Here is a 25,166-nt window from a genome sequence, read left to right as displayed (position 1 = left end):
CTGACCCATGTTGACACACCTGGAAACTACCCAGCCACTTTCCCTTCGAGACAGAGGCTTTCCAAGCAGCCAGGTCATCAGGGGAGAAGCTTCAGAGACATGATGTTAAACAGTGAACTCTGGTAGTCATAACTCTCTTTTTGTCCAGTCAAACACAGATTCAACTATGCGTACTGCTTATTTTATTTATCAAGAGTCTGTACTGGTGCAATAACTACAGGTCATCGTCTGCTGACAAATGACGCACAGCAACGACCGCTGACTGGAGGGAGAGCTTTTAAAAAACAGCAAATCTCCTCCAGCACCGTCTAAAAACAAAGCTGAAAGATGGGCCACGAGATAGGAGCGATGCGGCCGTTATGTGCTGAGGAAATTGGATATTTTCCAATTAGTGCTGAATGTAAAACTCAGTAGGTGAAATACCAAACATACTGCACCCCTAATGAGAAAACCTGATACAGATTAATCAGATTTTTAGGACCTAAAGCTTGAACCTTTATGTAATGTCTTTGGGTCATGAACTCATGAGAGAGGAAGCCTTTTAAACAATCCAGGCTCTCGAGGCTACTAACGTGACGTGAAAGCAACCACAAAAAAAAGACTGATCAGAGCAGAGAGGAAGAGAAAAAGACTGCACTGCTGTCCTGTCCTATTACACCGGCCTTTCCTGCAGCACATCTGACAGCTCTACTTTACAGTATGGATAATCCAGGAGGAACATTAGTCAGACTATTTATATTAACTCAGAATTATAGTCCATTTCATAAGACATGGAGTCACGTTGCAACTGAGGCTTAACTCCCTCCATACAGGGTCAGAAAGGGCTGCACAGATGATAGTCATCCAAAAAAAATGAGGGATTCATTCCAGCAACCTGTTGTTTTATGCTCTAGTACACACATTTTCATGTTTCTCAGTGTTTCTGCCTTTGCCATCCTGCGGCAAAAACACATGATTGGGCCTGTCTCTCTGCAAATTGGAGCCCTTCTCTTTTATATCAAGGGGAAAGTGGATTTTCTCCTCCGTAACAGTATGAGACATCTGATATCCACAGCCATACAGAATTGAGATCAGATGTTTGGTCTCCATTACCATAATCCAATCTGCTAGGGAAAACAAATGCTGAGTTGTGAGCGATTTTGTTCACCCACACTGTGAAGTAAGACCAAAGGCTTGGATTATCAGCGTTAAAAATCTGCTCAGTGTGTCCCAGTGTGTGTGTGATACTGCATTCACTGGCCCCAGCTCTTGTTTTCTAACTCCCCTGCCTCGCATTAGTCATTGCTGGTTTCATTCACCATGGGTTGTGATAGGAATACTAATGCCAATTTACTACAACTCATCCATCATTTAGGGCTCAGGATGTTGCCATCGTGCTGATTCAATGTCTGCGACACAGCATGCGCAACCTTCGGCAATACCGGATGTCTGATTTGAAAGAGAGACAAGGGCAACTGAGCAAAGTCGCAGCCATGAGCTTTAGCTATAGGCCCTGTGCATGACTGTAGTCTGCTGACTTCGGTTTCCCGAAGGTGTCATATGTGTTTCCGGTTCAAATCTGCTGCCAACCAAAACCTAGCAAATAGCAACCTGCAAAGAAATCAACATGAAGCGTAAATATAATTGAAAAAGTGTCAGATATCAGTGGAGGGGAAGCGGTTCACATCATTGTTGTGTTCCACTGCGCTCCAATTCGAGTCGATACAACTCCGTATCGAGCTGCCACCGCTTTCCGAAAGACCCCGAACTCCGTCTCAAGTCGTTAAACAAAATTAGGTGGGATTGTTTTACGATAACAAGTCACACAAAAGATATGTGGCCGACATTTTAGCAGTGACGAAATTTGCATGACATCACAAGGAAGAAGAATGTTGAAAGTCGGGGCAATTCCCTCTTTATTTAATGGAACTACACAAAACCACAGATACGGTCTGGGGTTTGGCAGTGCCGTAAATGACCCAGCACACCACCAACCCAGTCCGACCCAGAGGAGCCTGCAACAAACAAATGAGGAGGTGGTGCCAGTCATTGCGGACCGTGAGTACTGTGTTCCCAGTAAAAGTGTAGTCATGGACTGTGAACACTATGACGGTATGCTATGGGAAATTGAAGCCTTGAAGGACCAGCTACAAGCCCTCCGTTTACAAGACCCCTGTGGGTTGCAGCGGTTCGCTGGATCACCACAAAACATTTGATTTTACACCACGTAAGACAGATAAACTGCAAGCAGTGCAGACAGATAATCCAGCTCATTACGACTGATAGCCATTTCAGAACTGTTTGATGACGCCCTAAACTCTGGTAGATAAAATAGCATTTGTAAATAAGCAAAGACTGAATCAGAAAGCATTCTTACTTCAGTATGCATATAGATTGCTTCTGTCATTAGTATATATGTCTTCTTAATGCTATTTGTGAATACTTATTAAAAGTTATTATAACTTAAACGTTCAAAATCACTTGAATTAAAATGATTTGGCCTGTTTGCATATTGCTTCTGTCTTCAGAAGACTCACTCAGGGAATATTAAAAACACCAGAATATATAATGCAGTGTTTCCCTTGTAATTGTACAGGACTGACGGGCCACCAGGCCAACAAGAACCGCCAGGCCAAAAAATATATTTTTCAATGCCAATAATAACGCCAAATATCCATTCATTCGGAAATTAATAGCTTTTGGGAGCCTCTGTGCAGCGCTGTTCCGAAACGTGAGTTAACCTCTGTGGTATTGCCTAGGAAAGTCTTGGTAGCGTAGCCCCCCACCAGGCCAAAGCAATAAACCTAGGAGAAACTCTGGACTCTCATCGAACCAGTAACATTAAGGATGGTATGCACTGCAAAAGTCACCATAGCAATACAAAAGGGATATACTGTGTAATACTAATAATGCCTTTTTTCCACACCAGAAACTGGTCCCCATACAACAGCTGGATGCACCCAGTGGGACTTGGCCACTGTTTTAACATCCACCACACAAGGGTCAGCAGAATTATTATAACATGGGCCAACTTCCTCTACTGCCGGCTCAGATCTGTGTGCACATGGACGACACCTGAAGAAATTAGAGCCTATCTTCCTCATGAGTTCAGGGACTGTACAGACACACAGGTAATCATTGACTGTGCAGAGTAGCGCTGCCAAACACCTTGTTCCCTGCTACTTCAGAGTGAGGTTACAAGTCCCAAAGCACCTTTAAGGCCAGGATAGGCATGGCACCACGTGGTGCTCTAACATTTGTGTCAGTGCTCTACGAAGGCTCTGTGAGTGACAAAAAGATCTTCAGGCAACCAGGCATCATACCTCTACTGTCCCCTAACATGGCTGTTGTGGTTGATAAGGGCTTCCTGGTAGATGACCTTGTCCCTGGCAAAGTTCACTGGCCTGCCTTTCTGTCTAAAGGGAACCAAATGTCAGCGCATGATGAGTCGTTTGAGAGCCCATGTGGAGAGGTTAATTAGGAGGGTCAAGGAAAACAAACTGTTTGATACTGAAATCCCCCTCTTCATCTTATTCACTGTGGCATGTCTCCTCTCCAATTACCAGAATGGACCTCTGGTTAAAAAGTTAAGAGTAGAAGTCTGAGGATGCAGTTTGCCCTAACACACTGTACACTTGAGTACACACTGAGTTGAAACACTGTTAATGAGTTTATGGGTATCACATTTACTGTAAACTAAATATCTTTGGTTTTAGACTGTTGGTCAGACAAAACAAGACATTTAAAAGACATCCCTTTGGCATTTAGCAACTTGTAATGGACATTTTCACTTCTGTCCTTTTTTAATTGGCCAAAAATAATCTAATTCTTTTAATTCTAGAAAAATAATCTGATAATTTAGATAGAAAATAATATATAGTCATAATAAGTTTACGGACATCAAGCTAGGCTATAGACTAGGCTAGGCTATAGGCTTAATTACTCACCCTCGTAATTGTGGACGAAACTTGATATGTGCAACTTGACACCGTTCTCCCATTTGCTGGAGGGTGCAGGTGAAAGTGCGTTGACAATAATATATTGCAAATGATATATATAAATAATAATATAATAATTCTGTGCACATCGTTGACATTTATCTGTGGTAAATCTTATAGGCATTGTTGATAGCATACGGCAACAAACCAGAAACTGGTACAGTATGACCACCGCGGTAGAAACCGGAAGTCAAGGGGACTACAGTTACGGAAAAAGGTGATTAGATTTCCTCACACTTAATAAACTGCTCACACTCTTGCCGGTTGTGGTAGGAGAGCAGGTCCACGTCTTTCTCACCTCTCAGGATGTCAGACAGAAGCAGATTAGCACAGTGTTCACAATGCCTTTCATGGCTCTTTGTGTGAGCAGTGTGTGAAACGTCTTGCTATTCATTGAAATGAAATGAGAGGGACAGCCAGGGCTCATGTGGCGAGTCCCCTCGTTTCAACACAAAAGGTTCAGGGATGACATCATCTCTGCATCCCAAAGCATCTCACCAGGGATTAATCTCCATTTACACAAATTGTTAATTAACTTCCTGGATATAAATCATGTAATTAGACACGGTATAGTATAGAGCTGCAACGATTAGTCAATTGACATAAAATTAATTGTCAACTATTTTGATAATCAAATAAACATTTTAGTCATTTTTTTAAGGAACAATGCCAAAAAATTTGCTGGTTGCAGCTTCTCAATGTGAGAATTTGAAGCTTTCCTTTCCCATACATGACAATAAACTGAATATCTTTTGGATTTTGGGATGGTTGACCAGACAAAACAAAACATTTGAAGGCAACAACATGAAATCATAAGAGGCACTTTTCACTATTTTTCTGACATTTTATAGATGAAACGATTAATCGAGAAAATAATCTGCAGATTAATCGATAATGAAAATAATTGTTAATGGCAGCCTTTGTATAATACCTAATGCAGCACTGTATAAAATAATTAAACCTGTTCTGTGACCTCATGGCTAAGTGTACATTAACATCTTCTACCATATCATTTTGAAAATTATAGCAAAATGTTTTTTCAAAACAGTAGTCTTGACCATTAGAAATCGCAATAATTGGGTTAATTTTCAGTTTTCCTGCATTTAGTCTTAAGTTTAGTTGACACATTGTTGGCTGTTATAGTGATTAACATTTATCCTTAACACCTGGACCCATGACGCTGACTAAAATGACTTGCTAGAAACCTGAATCATCTCGGATGTGGAGCTACAAAGCTGAGTCACCAACAACACAGCAAACAGAGGAAGCTCCTGAGGAAATTATCCTGAACTCTGAGTCGATTCAAAAAGCGCTGAGCCAAGAAATCTGTGGGAAGTTTGACGTCATAACCACCAAAGGTGACAAGTGTCCATTGACTCAAACAGCTCTCTCACACAGTGATACTATAAGGAAGGTGGAAGAAGACGAGCATGTGAAGATCTGGAGAGGATGCAGAGAAGAAATAATATTCTAGGTCTGCAACTGACAATTTTTTTAATAATTTGATTAATTGATGAATCGTTTAGTCTATAAAATGTCAGAAAATAGTGAAAAATGAATCAAATTTGATGTCTTCAAATGACTTGTTTTGTCCAAGCAAAAGTCCAAAACCTAGAGATATTCAGTTCACTATTATATGTCACATAGAAACACATTAAATCATCATATTTAAGAAGCTGACACCAGCAAAGTTTTAGCATTTTAGCTTAAAATATGACTGAAACAATTATTTGATTATCAAAATAGCGGCTGATTAATTTGGGGTTTCCAGACCAACCAAATGTAATACTCATCTGCTACAAGAACTGCTTAATTTGGATGAAAAACTTCTATTGGACTGAGCACAAGCATAGATCCCTGGAGGGAAAACCTAAAGCTAGTGAAACTCCACCTTCCTTTGTCATTAGGATTCACTTTAACCAGATTCACAACCTTTATTCTTCGCCAAGCAGAAGAAACTTTGCCTCTGATGCATCAAGGCAAAAGGGTAGTCTCCATCTAACGCGCTGCACATACAGAGCCATCTTTGTCTCCTGAGATTTACCCTGAGGACTTGTATATATCTGTTGCCTTTGAAGGAATATATGTCTTCTCAGCAAACACAAAGTCAAACACTATGATAATCTATGTGCAGCGACCTTCCAACAGCTGCCCTACATGCTTTGGAGCCTGGTGAGCTCCGAGTCTCCAACTGGCAAAAGCCCTTCATCTAGTCTCATTTTTGAAAAGATGAAAGCTAATAGTGCTGTGCTTTCTCAGCAGGAGGGCAACAACACTGTGACTAAAAAATCATATTGTGCTATGTATCATTGGATGTGTTTGGAGTCCTTCACATCAGGATGACACCAACTGGACGTTAAGCTTCCAGGTGTGACACCTTTTGCCGTCCAGGGATTGAGCAGAGGAATGTGGGGCAATCCCTGATTAAGACACGCAGCCATTAAACTGCACACTGCTGACTTTAATCCCTGTCACTTTCATTACCTGGAGTCGTTAGCTCCAGCGCGCAGAGCTCACTTAACAAGATGGTGAAAATGCCCGCAGGCCAGCGCCACTGAGCTTTCATCATGTCGTTAAATCAAGGACATGAATGAAAATTAAAATAGCAGAATAACTTCACACGGGTGGGTGAGAAGGTAGTGGAGCACGAGTTTAATGAATCTAATGCGGAAATCACAAGCAGAGGTCACTAAATTGATGCCACACAGGATAAAGACTTCATGAGTAAAATGCTTTGGTTCAGACTAGGGCTTAGCGATCTATTAAATCAATACAAATTATAGTTTTTGCACAATTTATAAAATGTCTACATTGTGAAAACGGTAATTTTAGTCAAATAGTAACAAAAATCATGGCTGGCTACTGAGACTGCTGTCCCTACCAAGCCCACCGATTTGACATTGTGGCCAAACCGTGTAATTACAATGTCTGGGTCAGTCACGAGATGTACACTGACCCAAACAGCATTTTTCCCGCTCACAAACATTGGGAAAGGAGCGGCTGTAAAACAGTGAATGCATTATTTTAGTATCACAACCACCACAAAATTACTTATTTAATATCAAGATTTGATCCATTCAGTTCGAAAACATCTGGAAAGTCTAAAAGAACCACTTGATGAAATTATTTCATCCCTATTTAAGAGAACAAGGAGCCAACCGGAAGTCTGCAGGCTCTAGTGCACATGCTCTACAGGCCCAAAAACACGGAAGCGTGAAGAAGCCTGCAGAAAAACTGTGGGCCTTTTTTTGGCTTCACGCGCCGCTGAGCAACTTTCATAGGAATTAATGGGCACCATGTTTGAACACAGTATCCAGTTCTCCTTAATACATCCATAGTCCCTATCAGCTAGCTAGCTAGCGTTAGCTACCCAGCTGCTGATATCAGTCTGGTGTCTCCAAACACACACAGCAGGAGAATTAGTAAGCTGACTCTTATGCTCATGTGTGATGAAGCTTTTCTTTTAAACTGGATGTCCTAGTAGCAGGATCTTGTTCTGACAGTCTACAGCTGTGTGGGATAATCTGTATATTGAATATGTATAATGATTTTGTATTATTCTTGCTCAATTCTCTTGCACACAAAGTCCTAAAAAATAGAGCTGGGTTTTAATGTTCTTGCATTTTGCAGGAAAAGAAAAATGATTAAAACCGTGATTTGTTTCCTAGCTTGAAAACATTTTTGGGGCCATATCGCCAAATAGCACTAGGACAGACTTTCCTAAAACTATGCAAATGTTACAAGACAGACAGTGTAATTTGTAAAAGTACCAATTATTTAATAAAAATGATCAGTTTCAGCTGCTGCTGCACGAGGAAATGGATGTGATGGAGACCAGCTTGATATCAGCAGATTGTTTTTTGCGTCCCCCACCCTTACTGGCCAGAGTCACAGTCTTGGGAGGAGCACTCTTGGCTGAGCAGAAGGGCCACTGACACAGATTCAAGATGGAAGGAGGTCAGTCTGAAATAGAGCAGAAGCAACAAGCCCACATAGAAGAAATCCCTTCCAGCTCCAAGCAGCTGGAGATGCAGATCTTCCAGAAACATGAGAAAAACATCCTCCAACCTCCCAAAACACAAAGACAATTTGTCATGAACCAAGATGAACCAGATGCTTTGCCTCACTTTAGATGTTCTTGGTACCATGGTCAGCTGCTTGGCAATGAGTTTCTTTTAGTAAAACTGTTTTAAATATGGAGTCAGCTATTATAATCCCACTATAAATTCCCTCCCTACAAAGAAGGAAACAGATGGGTTGAGTACATCTTGAAATATAAAAAGGCAAAATAAGTCAGGTACTTTCCAGTTTGCTAAACAATGTACATAATGCCAAAAGGAGATCTAATGTTTGGCAAGTGTCAAATATGGAAGCAACAAGCACTAACATGAAGATTTGATCTTAATCAAACAACGGTTGGATGTAGACAAACTGAAGAAGAATGCAAACCTCACAGAGGTGGCGTTACATTTCCAGCATTTCATACTGAATGAGGAAACTTATCTTTAACACACCAAAACAATAGGAACATGTGTTTTTACAGGGATTAGTTATAATTTTGTATCATCTATTGAGATTCACTGGAGTCGTATTGTGACCATATGATCAGAAAATGCTTTACTAATTATTTTTTTTAAATTATGGTTTCTTTATTAATTTTCAAGGCTGCAATTTACAATTGTTTTCATAATTTTTCATTGTATTTATAATTATTTTCCATGGGGAGCTCAGAGTAGAGCCGCTAATCCTTTGCACCAAAAGGAGCCAGCTGAGGTGGTTTGGGTTTGGATGCCTCCTTGACGCCTCCCTCTGAAGGTGTTCCAGGCACGTTCGACTGGTAGGAGACCCCGGGGCAGAGCCAGAACATGCTGGAGAGACTACAAATCTCTTCTGGTCTGGGAACACCTTGGGTGGGATCCCCCAGAGGGAGCTGGATGGATGAATGCCGGGATGAAGGATGTCTGGGTTTTCTTACTCAGTTTGATGCACGGCAACGCATTCCCGGATAAGCAGTGGAAAATGGATGGATGGATTTATTATTAATCTGCTGATTATTTCAGTTGGTCTATAAAATGTTTATAAAATATAGTTTCTCAAAGTCCTAGAAAATGTCTTCAGAAGTCCCAAACAAAGAGAACGTTTGCCTTTTTTTGTTTGACTAAAACGATTAATAAAATATCAAAATAGTTGCTGATTCATTTTTTTATGGACTAATGGTTTCACTTCTACTAATCTTCATTAAAAACTAAAAAAAAAAATCACTATTAAAGTTTTCATTTTATACTGATTTCTCATCAAATGCAAAGCCGTGTCAGCTCCATGCATTGAACATCAATTCAATAATTCTGCATGTGATTTTGCATGCGTTTACCACGTTGTGAGATTGACACCAGAAAAAATATTCATATTAATATCATCATTTTAATTTCAGCCACATGACCCAGCCCTGACGTTTTACTCGGCTTTCTTCCAGTAGATTCACTCAGTAGCCACTTTATTGGCTTCCTGTACAATCTGATGCAACAGCTCTTTCATGAATTCTACTTTCTTCTACTGAACCCATTCAATTTACACACATAAAGTAGAATTCAAGGCAGAGCTGTTTGTTTTGGACTGGATTAAATTGTAAAAGTGTAACTAATAAAGCGACCAGTAAATGTCTTTACTGGCTGTACAACTTGTACAAGTACTTAAATTTCTGATTTTGTACTTAATTTTCCACTAAACAGCCGTAGCTTTTTGTCCCCTACAAACCGGGACATCACACCAGATGCTCCGCATTCCTCAATACCCGGCATCTCCTGGAATCTGACATACCACACCCCCCCCCCCCCCCCCTCTTCCTCACCCTCCTCACCCTCCTCACCCTGTCATCTGACTCTGTGTCACAAATCCATCCATCCAGTCATTCTCTCACAGACGCTGCAGACACACAAGCAGCGAGCGCCACAGGTCATTGGCCTCGGATTCCCCGCCTTGTCGGGGGGGTGGGGGGGTAGGGGGGGGTGCTCTGCGCTCTGCTCTGTGAGTCAATGACAAGCCCATCACCATGAAGGCGGCCTCGCCTCGCCTCGGCTCTCCGCCCCCAGCTGTTCACATGGGAGGGGAGGAAGGATCATCTGGGCTCTGTGCCCCCAGGCCATTCAGACACAGAGAAAAGAGTCTGTCTCTCAGCGGAAGCAAGAAGCTCTCTGGACAATAGTCATATTCTAGTGGAGGAGAGCTAAGAGAGCATGAATACTGGACTCACATTCACCAGGTGGACGGAAACACTCCAAATGAATGATAATGTTGTATATAAGCAACGTCCGGCTCTATTTCTGACTATTTGATAGTGTATTAAAGTGCAAAACAAAACCTTGGCTTCACAAATAAAGCCAAGCACTCAGAAGTTACTTCTATACCGACTGATTTAAACATCTATTTCTTCATGTGAACTTGATTAAAAGATAGTGGCTGCTACTATCAGTATCATCCTCTGACAGTGTGTGAGTGTGACCTCGAATTGACATGTCAGTGGGGAGAAAACAGCTCAAACGTTGTGTGTGTGTTGCCAATGTTGTGCCGGAGCAAACACAAACACACGAGTTCCTGCGGCCGTGTAATCATTACAGACCACTCTCTCAAAACAGATGTGGAGAGAGCATCGGCGGCTGCAATCTCACATCTGTCCGAGTCGGGGTATCCATAGAGACTAAAAAAAACACAGAATACACACACAGGTTTGAGCTCGAGAGATCTCAGGGCCCCGAAGTGGACGGTTCATCCATCATATCGTCGTAGAGCGCTTAAACAGAACGTCAAAGAAGAAGAAGAAGAAAAACCTAACGGTCAGATATTTTTCTTCCCCGTCTGGATGATCAATCGTTAAGCGATCGAAGCTACAGCGAAAGAATCCTGCAACATGTCGGAGATGATGGTGCAGAACTGATTTCCCCGCATGTTTTTTTTGCACGTGTGGGAAGCAATCTGTCATGCAAATCCTAATCGTGAAAAGCCTTGATTTTCCTGTATTCTGCGCCTGCTTCCTTCCAGTCGTCCTCCTCCAGAGGTTGTTACGTAACACTTGCTGCATGCTGCTTTTAGCTTCACAAAGGATCCATTTGAATGCTCTCTGAAAACACTGTTACAGGCTTCAGTGGCTACGAGAACACGCGTTTACTTTATCTCTTTCAGCGTCGTTTAAACAGCGCGGGCAGCTAGATAAAAGACTCTTAACATAAACTGGGGCGTATAGGAACATCTCTCTGTGCTGTGGGTGTTTGATCCTCTTCAGCCAGTGAGGAAGTTCTGTACAGTGTTTATGAAGAGGAGGCATTCACAGCTCCAGCCAGATAAGAAATAACTTCATCCACTCAGGCCTCGTGAGGGGAAAAAGAAGACATAGCGAGGCATCTCAGAGCTCTAAATAATGAGGTGGATGACTCTTTAGCATGCAGCTTGTCTCGCTGTAGTTTCACTGCTGCTTAGCATATGAAACAAGGGGAGAAGGTTAGTGCAAATACCCTTCACTCAGCGCTTCCTGAGATGTGCCTTTCTCCAGCCCAGATGGCAGTCATTAAGGTGCTGCTGCCAAGTCTGGAAGTCTTTGATTTGGAACAGAGATCCTATCTTCAGGAGTACACAGACACACACACACACAAACACACACACAAACACACACACATGTGCAGTAGTGGAAAGTAACTCGGTATATTTACTCAAATTCTGCTCTTAAGCACAATTTTAAAAAGGGGATTTCTATTCTATGCTTCTTTATACTTCTACTCCGTCACATTTCAGAGGCAAATATTACACTTTTTACTCTGTTATATTTATCTGACAGCTTTAGCTACTAGCACAGCTGCAACCACCGGTCAATTAATTGATTGGTAGATCGACAGAAAATTAACTGGCAACTATTTAGATAATCAATTAATCATTTTTCGTGTATGACAACAAACTGAATCTGTTTTGGTTTTGGACCGTTGGTTGAACAAAGCAAGACTTGAGCTCCTTAAACTGTGGGAAATTATGACTTAAATTAAATTATTATGCATTTTTCACTATTATCTAGCAACTAAAAGATTAAATCAATGCATTGTGAAAGTAATCTGCAGATGAATTGATAATGAAAATAATTGTTAGTCCCATCTCTGGCTACTAGTTACTTTTCAGATTAAGATTTTACTTTAAAACATATGAAAAGTTTAGAAAATACAATCTATTGTTGAAGACTAAACCTTTGAAATGTTATAAAAACAGTCCTAGTTTGATCCCTTGTCATGTTTCAGATGTCTAAGAGCTGTTAGCAGTTCCAGCAAAGAGAGATTTCCCCTTTAAACTCGTCAAATCGTTTCATTTAACTAATTGTTCGAGGCCCAAAAGTGTTAAAGTATCAAATATTTTATAAAAACAGCAAATATTGTAAAAACATCCAAAATCTGAACCCAGATTTGTACAGCAGACCTCTCCCGTTAATCATCTCACGACCCCTCAGATTTATCTAGTGGCCCTTTGAAGGAGCCCGACCCCTAGGTTGGGAACCACCGGACATAAACTGTATATAAAGTAGTTGAAACTAGCTCCACTCAACAGTAACATGGTGCTCTAACACTGATGCAGCAGTGTAAACAATCCAATAATGTTAGGTAAATGAATTACACTTAAAGTACATGTTGAATGCAGGACTTTTTCTTGTAATTAGTATCTTTACTTTGTTGTATTGGTACTTTAAAGGATCTGAGTACTTCTCCCACTACTACAGGAGGATAAAAGGTCCTGAGACTGAGGCTCTTGACTTTTGCTCAGGTTTTGATGTGGGTGTAGAAAAATTCCTGCCTTATTTATATAACCTTTGGTGCACAGGCTGTCAGGGGCTTTAGCACAGTCTGTGTGTGGAAACCTTCAGTTTCCTCTGATCCAAATGATGAGCGTCACTGTTTGAACTGCGCTCTTTAGACAGGAGCCCATTTATAAGGGAAGTTAATACAGAGTTGTTATCGCAGTTAAGCATTTCCTCCAATTTCCTTTATTTTTTGGATGAGGATATGATATCTAATCACAGACAACTGTTACAGATCTCCTAAACCAGTGGTGGAAAGTAACAAAGTATATTTACTCAACTACTGTACTTCAGTACAGTTTTGAGGTACTTGTACTTTACTTGAGTATTTCCATTTGATGCTACTTTATACTTCCACTCCACTAGAGTGGAAGTATAAATGTGGGATTTACCTAGAGTAAATCCCACATTTATCTGACAGCTTTAGTTATTTTTCAGATGAAGATTTGACACAATGGATAATATAACAAGCTTTTAAAATACAACACATTGTTAAAGATGAAACCAGTGGTTTCCAACCTTTTCGGCTTTTGATGTCTTACAAAAAGCAGTGTGTAGTCGGGGTCACATTTCACATGTCTATGAGTTGTTAACAGCTCCACCAAATAGTGTTTTTTCCCTCTGAACTTCTCACATGGTTTCATTTCAATAAATGTTCAAATGATCCAATATTTCACCAAAAATCAAAGACTAGAGAAAAAGTCCAAAAAACTGAGAACAGATTTTTGTATCAGAACTTTGTTTTTTCTTCTTTCCTCTCCCATTAATCATCTCACGACCCCTCAGATTTATCTGGTGACCCTTTGGAGGGGCCTGACCCCTAGGTTGGGAACCACTGGACTAAACTAGCTAACTGTATATAAAGTAGTTGAAACTAGCTCCACCTCCAGCAGCTACAACAGTAACATGCTGCTCTAACACTGATGCTTCACTATTAATAATCACATCATACATTTTACTGCTGATACTTATGTACTTTTGCTTAAGTAGGATTTTTCATGGGGGGCTTTTACTTGTAATGGAGTATTTCTACTTTGCTGTATTAGTACTTTTACTTCAGTAAAGGATCTGAATACTTCCTCCACCACTGTCCTAAAGACCATTTTGGCGGGGGGCGTGAAAGCAATATACAAATCTGACAATGTGAGGACCAACAGACTGATCTCAGTTAGTCCATGTGACATCTCATATGGCTGCATTGCTCATCATCATCATCATCATCATCATCCTCATCATCATATTGCCTACTTGTCAGTAAGGACTGACTCTCAGACAGTGAAATGACTCAGATATGATGTATATTCCAAACTGTAATTGTAATCCAGACACCATTTATCAGATCGGGGGTATTAATCCCACTGAGATTCACGTGCAACGTGTCGCAGTTTAATTAGTCCAACATGCAGCAGCGCACGTTGAAGACACATGTTAGATCGCATGTTACAATACAGATTGATCATGTGCATTAAAACAAACAAACAAAAAAATAAATGCAAGCAATCGTACAGTCAGTATGAGCATTGCTGAGGCGTTCAACAGTTCAGCGGGCAGATGAGGAGTTTCATGTTCTTACCTAAACCGGGGTGAATCTTTAATACAGTCTTCAAAATCCACCGTCATCTTGGGCTGGAGTGAAGTTTTTGTTGTGTTTAAAATGCGGGTTTCATCTCCTGTGTAGAGTAAAGCAGAAGATGTAAGTATCCGTTACAGTGATCCTCCCTCCGTCTCTCCTGCTCCTGCAGCGCTTCACTCACTGATGATCTGAAGCGGCTCCACTCAGTACAGGACGCTGTGCTGCCTTCACGAGCTCCGGATGAGCTCGTACTTTTAAGCGTCCTACCTCCGATGTACGACTTTTATTCAGCTGAGTTTTAGTGGGAAACGATGACTAGTGGAAAGACGGGCTCACAATTTTTCAGTTCTGTCTTGAAACAATAATCAAGTGCCCAAATCAACATTGACATCGTTTTGGGTTTTTTTTTTCATATAATAGTAACCATGGGTTGGGGGACAAAATCCACAGTCCTCCTTTTCTGTGCAAAAATGTATTTTTAAGTTTATCTGAAGCTAATATGATGCATCAGCCGTTCAAATTAGTCAAATCAGGTGGAAATCTTTTAATGTTAGTCTTTTTAGAGCCAAAATCCTTCTTTTTGTTACTATACTTCCACTGCAGCTCAATGGGGAAACACTGTCTGAGGAAACACAAAGAGGGAATTTGATGCTAAAAAGATTGTAAATGTGGCAGATATCCACTTGATATGACTAACTCAGATTGCTGAAGCCTCATCTAAGCTTCAGATATACTTTTAAATGCGTTTTTGCACAAAATGACTGTGTGGACACACTGTGGATTTTGGCCCCCATCACTTACATTGAAAGCGCATTTGAAGGATCTTTTAATAGCCAGTATGAACAGGAGGAATGATTACAGCGAGGAAAACCTCTTTCACTGTTCATATGGCCACCTGACCGTACTGACAGACTTGTTTCTTTAGTGCTTCTATTTTATGCCACATCGACTTTTATGCATACATCGACTTCATTACATTTCAGAGGGAAATATTGTACTTTTTACTCCACTACATTTATTTGGCAGCTACTACTTTGCAAACAAAGGTTTAAAAAACTATGAGCACATAAAATTTTTACTTTAGTAAAAAATATTTAGAAATACTTCTTACTCCACTGTAAAGAATGCTGCCGATGAACCACACGGGCTGCCATCTTAACTTTTTCAAACTGTCAAACACCATGATTGTAGTTTTCTAAAAACTTTGTAGGCTATTATTCTTTAAGCAGCATTTCATCCTAAAGGATGAATGTAAAGTCCAAAAATTCAGCTCAGTTTTGATACAACAAATCCAATGTTAATCCAATTTCCAAAAAAAGTATAAATGACACTGCATATAACACATACTTTGTAATAATAAAACATATCACCTTTACACAAGCAGTAGGCCTTTAATAGGTTTACTTATTCTCTGAACATCACTCCATCTTATCATGGTATCATAACCAGCAGTGGCAGAAGTATTCAAATCCTTTACGTTATGTGAAAGTAGAAAAACCACAGTGAAACACTCAAGTCACAAGTAAAAATCCTGCATTCAATATTTTATTTGAATAAAAGTACAGAAGTATTAACAGCAAAATGTATTTAAAGTATCAAAAGTAGAAGCAGGCCTATTCATTATGCAGAATAGTTGTATAGTATGTTATTAATATTTATGCATTAGCATGTAATCAGCATTTTAATATTGAGGTTGAGCTCATTTTAACGAGGTCTACATATTGTTGGGCAAATTAATCTACAAAACTGCACCATATATTATATATTTAACATGTGTTTTGTATGTAAATCCAGTACTTATATTAAGTTAAATACATGTAGTGGAGTAAAAAAGCAGCCTACAATCAGTCTATTTCTCTCTGAAATGTTGTGAGCAGAAATTTAGGCTAAAGTAACATAAAATTAAAGTTTTGAAGTTAAGTATAAGACCTTCAAAACTGTAATTAAGTACAGGTAAGTAAACGTATTTTGTTACTTTCCACAGCTGATCATAGAAAATTCCGACTCTTAACAGTTGCATTATGTCGCACAACTCGTAATGATCTCAACATTTCCGACGGCACTTGAAAGCAACACATGCTCAGCCCTCTGCATGTGAGCGCGTAGAGCACTGACGTCACATTTCAGCTCATTTGAATGAATACAACGTGATTTCTCTGAACAATGCTGTCATGTTAAGCACATATGACAAATACTACAGTATTTTCTCCAGGGATTAACGTCATTCTGACATTTTTCATTGTTTTTTTCGATTAAAACACCAAAAAAGGAGAACATTTAAGTTTTAGTCACTACAGGTCAAGATAAAAATAACTGGAAGGTCTGTAGGTTAATCAGTCTTATTCTGTTATTCTTTCCATTTCCTATAAATAAAAACAGAGAATAAATAAGTATATTCAGGAATTGGTAATGATATTGTGTTTAACTCATTAGCGCTGATAATTTGCACAGCTGATATTGATTAACTCTCAGATCTTCATCTCTTCATTGTGTCTGAGATGTTTCAGCTACATATTCATCAGAAAAGTGTGATGAAGGTATTTTTATACTCTCTGGAGTGTTAACTCAGGCAGTGAATAAGCAAACACCCACGACAGCTTCAGTTACTGCTCTTGATTCTTAACAGTCAGATTCATCTCATGTTTTTCACACCTTTGATACTGTATGATAAGTCCTGCATGTCATGTTTTACTGCTGCAAGCTGTGAAATGTATTCATTGGAAAGGCCTGACTCACTGAAACTAATAGCTTTTTAACACATCCTACAGTTAATCTACCACTTTCCAATGCAGCTGTTAAATGAGGGGATCTTAAGTGCATCCATTTCCCCAGCAGGGCTATTATTAATTCATAGGAAATGGAAAGCTTGGAGAATGAGCGCCTGCTTTGGATTTCACTGCAGGTTTTCATAGAGCGCCATTGTTCCTTCCTATCCCCGGCTTTAAAAAGGCTGCCACTCAGGCTATGAATGGAGATGATCTCATTCACTCTCGGCGGAGGTGTCTTGACAATACCACCATCATTCACTGACACAACCAAATGTCAGAGGAACAACACAGATATGATCAACTGTGCAGTTGTTTGTAGTCAGCGGCTAAGAGATGCCAATCAGTTGGTCCACCACTTTGGTCGAGACTGAAATATCTCAACATCTAGCCGATGTATTGCTGTGAAATTTTGAACAGCTAGTCATGATCCTCAGAAGATGAATCCTACTGACTTTGGTGACCATCTGTGGTTCTAAGTGATATGTCTCCACAATTATTGGATGGATCGCCATGACATCTGGTACCGACAGTCATGTCTCCTTCAGGAAAACTGTGGTAATCTCTTTACTTTTCATTTGGTGCAATCATCATCAGATTTATCCAATAGTTTAGTTTATCTCAAATACCTGCGAAATGTATGACGTTCTCGTTAGCCTTAGCTTTACAATACTTTATGTTTAATGCTAATCAGCAAATGTTAGCATGCTAACATGTTTAAGTACATGGCACGGTAAACAGGATAAACATCATAAATAAGAAATAGAGAAAGAGGATGACAGAGGCCTATGATATAGCATTTAAACATGCAGGCAAGTCAGCCGACAGTGGAAAAAAACAATATGACAAAAGAATATATGGTCAAGAGTGAGTCAGCTGAGTTCTGGTGAAGAATATGACGGAGAGGGGATGGCCAGGCAAACTCCGCTTGCACTGGGGGAAGGAGGTTTACATCATCAGAGGACGGAAAGGGGATAACAGTCCAGTGTTTGTCCAACTGGAGAGTGGAAAAGTCCTTCATTGAAATCTGTTGTTGCCATGTGACTTCCTGTTTGTACATGAAAACACAAAACCACTCCAGGGCACAGAGCAAGTAAGGACAAGAGACAATAACAGACTCAAACAGGGACTCGTAACACAACACACCCAGCAAACAGACGCTGATGAGGAATCAGATGAGGAGTTTCCCACAGGACTACTCTCTTGGTCAAGGTCCACTGGCACTGAATCTCAAAGCACAGGAACTCTATCCTCAGGGCACATCTGATGTTTCAGACAGACAACACTTGCTCCATGGAGCTGATGAGGAACAGGATGAAAACCTGGCTGCTGACATGGGAGAACTGGATGATATAGACTACAAGGATGACACTGGGAATCGAGGAGGATGTGTGAACTGAGATGCTGGAGGAGTTTCACACAGAGAACAGTGTCCACCAGAGAAACAGCTGTGAGCGGCTACTGGCGGCCTAAGTAATGGAAATGGACTGATACACCTCATGGACTGTTAAAATAAAAGATTGAGAAAAGAGACTCTACAGTGGCTTTGGCCTGAGGAAAGAGATGAGCACACAATCTTTTGGCCAAAGTGTGTCATGGTGTATAAAGTATTGAGTGGGTATAAGGACTGTCAGAGAGAGAAACCCACCAAGGTACAAGCACTAATAGTTTGGTAGTGATGTGAAATGCGGGGTAAAGGGTATGTGAAGTGACAAAGTCAGAGGCAATCATAATCACAGTGCATGATGGTTATGGTGCAAAAGGAAAAAATTAATATGTTGAATAATAACATGTTGCCCATTGATTGCAATACCACTCTACGGATTTAGGGGTAAAAAAAAAACTGTACTGGTGTAGTTGAATACAGAGACGACATTTTTTCAAGGCGGGGAGAATATGTGAAAGATTTATATTTAATTTGTGGTAATAATACCAGTTCATCGGAAATTAAGTTGAACTCAGTTGTATACCCATTGTTTTTCTTTAGTTTGCATAGATTACTAACTTTACACTTTAAAGGTGCACATATAGGACATTCAGCCCCACTAGATGTCACACTAGATCGCCAGCACCTCAGACCAAAACAAATGTGCAACCCTAAAGTTGGAAAAAAAAAGAAAGAAAGCAGTCCTTTAACTGACAGCTCACAAATAGGCGGTGCTGATCAAATATGAACGAGATTCTCTTACTGCGTACCGCCTCTGACGCTGTATCCAGTTCTCTTTTCACATCCATGTAGGACACGGAGAGACTTACATGCACTAACATGCACTAACATGCACTAACATGCACGGCCAGACCGACTATCAAAACAAAGAACAGAGAGGCTCAGATTACAACACACACAGAGGGAGTGTGACTTCATTCTCTGCTCAGGACGCCATTACTCCACTATATCTTTACATAGCAAATAGTTGTTTGCTGACATCTAGTGGGGCTGAATGTCATATATTGCACCAATAGGTGTATCCATCTCACCCTGAGGCAGTTGTCCATCCAGTATATTCACACTTCACACTTCTTGGTATTAGAAAAGCAGACATTGTTCAAAGAGATTGTCACTCAATGTGAGGTTAGTAGCCTAGCAAACTAACCTGTTAATTAATGTGATGTGTACAACATGTTTATTTCAGTAGTATTATTTAGTTTGGAATATATTACGTTTATCTCAGAGGAAAAACAGCAAGAGAAGAGTGTGTAATGCAGAGCAGGCACTCTCATTAAAATAGTTTGTTTTAACTATATTCAAGCTGTCTGCTGCCCTTATTTGGTGCACCTCACCATCACACACTGATGGGAGGGCAACACATACAGCTGCTAGAGTAAGTCTTTGATTCTTCAATGTAAACATAATAAGTTTGGGGCATTTGCTGAAGTGACTTATACAGATTTTTCTTTTGAAAGGACGTCTCTGTTTGCCATCACTGACATAGGAATCACAATAGGAGATGGATCTCTTCAGGGCCAGTATGGACAGGAGGAACATTTGCAGTGACTGACAACTCTTTCAATTTACAAATGGGCATATGAATATTGTTTAAAGACTTGAAAAATACTAGCTTACTCTTTATATTTGGGAAGGCAATCAGTGAAGTTTCTTGGGCTGATTATTAGTCATGGGATGAATGAGACTGGTTTGCTTAACAATGAGATGATTTACAGAAGAGACTGCCCAGCTATCATATCAGTAGTGGACTGTTCATGAGCTGCTTCCTGCATCTGCTTTTGCTTGTGTGGCATCTACCAGGAGCGAGGATGAGGCTTCCCTGCCTTTGTGTAGGAAAACCATGAGGAAGGCGTCTGTCGACTCCCATTTTTGCTTCCATCAGAGGCCCTCTCATGGCAGACGTGAGCAGCACTGCAGCGTGGAATCACTGGGAGAGATGTGTGGGTCTCTGGGAGGGTGACCTACTTTTGCTCCCTTCTTTGGTCTGCTGGAGAGAGCTGCGAGTCGCGCTGCTGAGCACACAGCTTGTAATGTTATCCCTTCTGACTGCAGGTGCAAGGCTCTACAAGCCACTACCAATGAGGCGTGTGCAGATGCTGCATGAATGTTCTGTATTATGCATGTATATGACTTACTCCAAAATGCATTCCCAAATCTATTTTAAATGAATTTTCTTGACTGCTGTGCTCACACTGGTGGAGATGTGTGTGTGTGCTAAGTGTACTTGAAAGGTAGATAGAGATATAATGAAATACTGACATGACATAGTGCTGGTGACATGACATTTTTATTTTCTTTTGTTTATTTTTTTGTGAAGCACTTTGAGCTGCATTTTATATGAAAGGTGCTATACAAATTAAGTTTATTGTTATCATTATTATTATAGTATTACTATGATCATGTATACTTTCATAGTATAAAATGTTTTAGACAGTCAGCAGACTTTTCTGTTCAGCGTAAAACAATGAGAAAAATAATTAAGTCTTTAAGAATTACTGTAATTTCTTGTTATTTAGAAAATGTAAATGATTGGTAAAGGATTTAAAACATTAGAAAGGACAACATAATGTATTAATTCAGTAGAGATTAATGGTATGGAGATCAATTTATGAAAAATGTGTTGCACTCCTCCAAAAAAAAGTGCTTATTTTCTGCTCAACTTTTAATGGTAATATCTGGTTTTTGTTTTGTTTTCTTCAGGTTCAACCAAACTATCATACTGATGTGTTTTAGTGAACTGACCAAGAGGGAAGTCATATACACAGTACTGCAGGAAAAAAATACTTTTGTTTACTAAACTGGGGAAGGATTTTGGGGTTTTGCACAGTGTGCACAGTTTATGAGATCCACTCCTCACTGACCCTATAAATAAGAGTTTTCAATACCTAATTATGATGTGTGTTATTACTACATATAAATAAAACAGTGGTTCCCTCACAAAGGGTCACAAGACAATTGTGAGGACTCACAAGACTTTAAAAGGGAGAGAAAAGGAGATATGCACCAAATGATGTTTATTTTTTCAGATTTTTCTCTAATATGCTTTTTTCTTGTGCATTACCGGACAATTTTACCTCTAAAAATGACTCAAATAAAACAATTTTTAGTTTTCTTTGGTTTAACTGGTAATAACCAGTAGATGCTACCAGTGAAGACAGGCCACAAGCTAACCACTGAACTAACGTGAACTGCATGTTCTGATAATAACCTTCATAAATTATGTTCTCGTTCTGCATACTGGGTCACATCCAAAAGCCCTTGACGGATGACCTTTGTAAGTTTGAAACACCCATTACCAGAAGCTGTTTGCAGTCATGCTAACATCACTGCTGATTTATTTAGCAGGTCTGCCAATGCAGATTAGCCCGTGCAGCTAATGTCTCAGCCAGAGTGCTTCTCTGCCTCTGCAGCTCAAAGCATCACTCCTGGGTGTGATACTGCTGCTGCAGCAAAAATAACTTCAGGGGATTTTCATGCGTTTACTTTAGCTGTGTGCTGACATGGTCCCAATAAATAAATGATAAATGTGGGGAATGTGAAACCTCCTCAAAACTGATGAAAGAATTTCACAAACGCATGGACTAAACTCTTTTTAAAGCTTTTATATTACTGCAAACAGATATTACATTAGCTAAAGAGCAACATCTTCAGGGAATTAAAGGACTAGTTTGACATTTTGAAAACATGCACATTTGCTTATATTGCCATCAGATGAGAAGATCGATAACGTGTCGTGTTTGTAGGCTAAATAATAAAACTAGAGCCTGAAGGCGGTTAGCTTAGTTTAGCATAAAGATTTAGAAGCTTTGGCTTTGTCCAACCGCTTTGTCCAACCTTATAAGAGTCTACAGCCATGCTAGCGGCTCTGTGAGGCTACTTGTAATGCTAATTGTAAAATAAAAACCATAACTGTTGGATGTCTGAATGAATGTCTCCAACCACACTGCACAGTAATCAATCCAACCGTCAGGAGATCTCCACGGTCAGATCACACTGGGATCACCGACGTAGCTAGCGCGGCTAAAAAATCTGCCTACCAGAACCTTTAAAGCTCACTAATTAAAAAGTTATTATTTTTATGTTTGAGGTAGATTATGTCCATCTTTGCTGTCTGAACAACGCATCAACTTGTATTCTTTCGACTAACTGAACGTAAACCTCATTTGGGAACATTTGGGAGTTGTTTTGATCGGTTTATAATCGGCAGTCATTTTTTTGTTGGCAGGTGAGATTTGTCCATCTTCCACCTGAATGTGGGCCTGAATCCTTGCTGAATGTACGCTACAATGACGCAAGTTTCCACGACATGAAAAGACGACAACTGGTCCAAATCACAGGCGGTCTATTGATTTGGCCATTTCATGCCAAAAAATATGGTAATTAAGCAAAACTGCGAGCTCTCGCGAATATTGTGGAGATTTCTTGAATTTGTGTTAATTATTGCGATCACAAAATCACAATTTCCTGGAAGGACTGATTAGTATCAGACTTCCTCTGGAGCACTGAGTCATTAGAAGTATTTTTGACCTTGGCTCCATTGTGTGTTAATCATGTTAGGGTAAGCTTAATTGCTTAAGGAGTCACAGGCTTTAAGCCCCCCAGCACCGGCAGCTACTTATCGACTGCAAGGCTCTTTAAATGGCTGCTGTTCCCGTCAGTGATTCCTGCGAGGGAAACAGTGACAGGATCCCATAAAGAGTGGATAGGGTGAGTACTGGGTCAGCACTGGAACAGCTGGAACAAAAACAAAGGAAAGTACTTTTCAGGAAGCTGTGTCAGCTAGAGTAGTATCAAATATTCAGATGCCCAAAAGCAATCCAAATCTCCATCCACCACCAGATGTGAGGACGACAGGATTCAATGAATGGTGGAACAAGGTCAACTAGGGTCACAGGGGAGGACTACTGGGAGTGAAACTGACATCATTACAGCAACAAAGCAGCTGGCCTCTTCCAAAAAACAAGTTGTTTGGCTGAACCCTATCAACAAAAAGAACAATGTGTTCATCCAAGCCTGACGAGATGTATCAATCTTGTCATCTCAGCAAAAAAGTTCCTAAAATGTCAAACTATTCTTTTTAAACTACAACTCACCATCAATGGAGAAGAAAGCAGAAAATACTGTATCTCACAGTGAAAAATGTGTAAACACAGATGATTTGCCTTTAGTCAACATTCATTATGAATTTTGTAGAATTTTATCACCCTGCAGTTTAAAAAAGTAAATTAAAAACTGCAAATGCCATACCTTGAAATTTGAAATTACAACATGAATACTGACACCAGGGCTCTGCCGTCTGTACATGAGTTTTGGGGCGTCTACTTGAGTTACATTATCTCTTTTACAAGGGAGAACTGGACAAAATGGCAGCGTTAAATAGGAGTCACATATGCACAAAAAGAGACTATTAATTTACAACAATCTGCTCGACAAAACAGAATGTGAGAGAAAAATGAAAACTTGACGATATAAAACAATTACATTACTCATTTTTTAATTTTATTATGAAGCCTTGGACAAATTTAATGCAAAGGTTTCTGAATGAAAAGTGATTTTTAGTATCAATCATAAAATCATTAAACCTTCCATAGTTCTTTTCTGATCAAAAACAACCCGTCAAAAGTTTCATTCAATACTTAAAATGGCTTTTAAAAATGGAGAGCCGCTAGTAAAGAGTCAAAAATGTCAGAATAGAAGATGAATAATGCAAAGAGCTGCTCTCCAATAATCTTAAATAAGGGTAAACCAACAAACAAGAAACTGTGAGCGCTTTACTGTGTGCGCTTTGTGTTACACACCCTATGGTGTCTGAGCCAGGACATTTTGTTCATTTCAACAGTTCTGCTCAGCAAACATGTCTGGCCAATGAAGGTGAACATTTGTTTTTCTGCGCACGTTGTTTTTTGGGGGAAAGTAGGGCAAGATGAGCTGCAGGCTCGTTTAGTCCCCGCCCATTGAATCACACTGATAACCACACAAACACACACATACACACACATCAAATGAGCATGGACATATATATATATATGTATATACACTATAATAACTTCACTATAATATCAGGAATCACACTGATGGTTGAACACATGATTTCTTGACCTCACAGTAGTCTTTTATTTTCTTGCATCTCCCACAAACTAGTTTTGATTTCTCTGCTTCAGCATGTGATGCTTTTGGACATCAAAGGCTGGATTTAATATCAAAAGACCGGAAACAACAGATCTGAGAGTGTCTGTCTGAGGCAGCCTCCTCTTGGGTACGGCTGGACGAGAGCCTGAGAAATCACAGAGGCTGGTGTTGCTAGGCGATGGGCTCAGTGCTGCTGAGAGGCAGGATGAGGAAATCCTGCAGACGAGCACAAGAGCTGCTCTTTGATTCAGTGACACCTTTGTCGCCTCACATACTTTCTTTAGCCAGCATCCATCTACACTGTGCTCCTTGTAACAAAATCACTACGGATCAGATGGGGACATCACATCTAATCTGTGAAATTGATAAATATATCTGGTCTAATTTTCAGAGGTCCAACTGAATGTTGTAATTAAAGGACCAGTTTGTAGATTTTAGTGGCATCTAGCGG

The 25,166-nt window shown here is 40.0% G+C and overlaps 1 protein-coding gene across 2 annotated transcripts in view; it reads right to left on the bottom strand.

The window, feature by feature from the left end:
- acap3a (ArfGAP with coiled-coil, ankyrin repeat and PH domains 3a) overlaps positions 1 to 14,539 on the bottom strand; it is an 82,287-nt gene extending 67,748 nt beyond the window's left edge. For both annotated transcript variants that reach the window (XM_042409379.1, XM_042409380.1), the window contains exon 1: positions 14,375 to 14,539. In XM_042409379.1, coding sequence (XP_042265313.1) covers positions 14,375 to 14,421 — 47 coding nt within the window. In that variant the 5' untranslated portion in view covers positions 14,422 to 14,539. The remainder of the gene's footprint in view (positions 1 to 14,374) is intronic.
- Positions 14,540 to 25,166: the final 10,627 nt, after the last annotated feature.

Source organism: Thunnus maccoyii, chromosome 4 (assembly GCF_910596095.1).
Source record: "Thunnus maccoyii chromosome 4, fThuMac1.1, whole genome shotgun sequence".
Taxonomy (NCBI): Eukaryota; Metazoa; Chordata; class Actinopteri; order Scombriformes; family Scombridae; genus Thunnus; species Thunnus maccoyii.
Note: the sequence above shows the minus strand (reverse complement) of the source record. Positions and strands in the feature narration are given on the sequence as shown.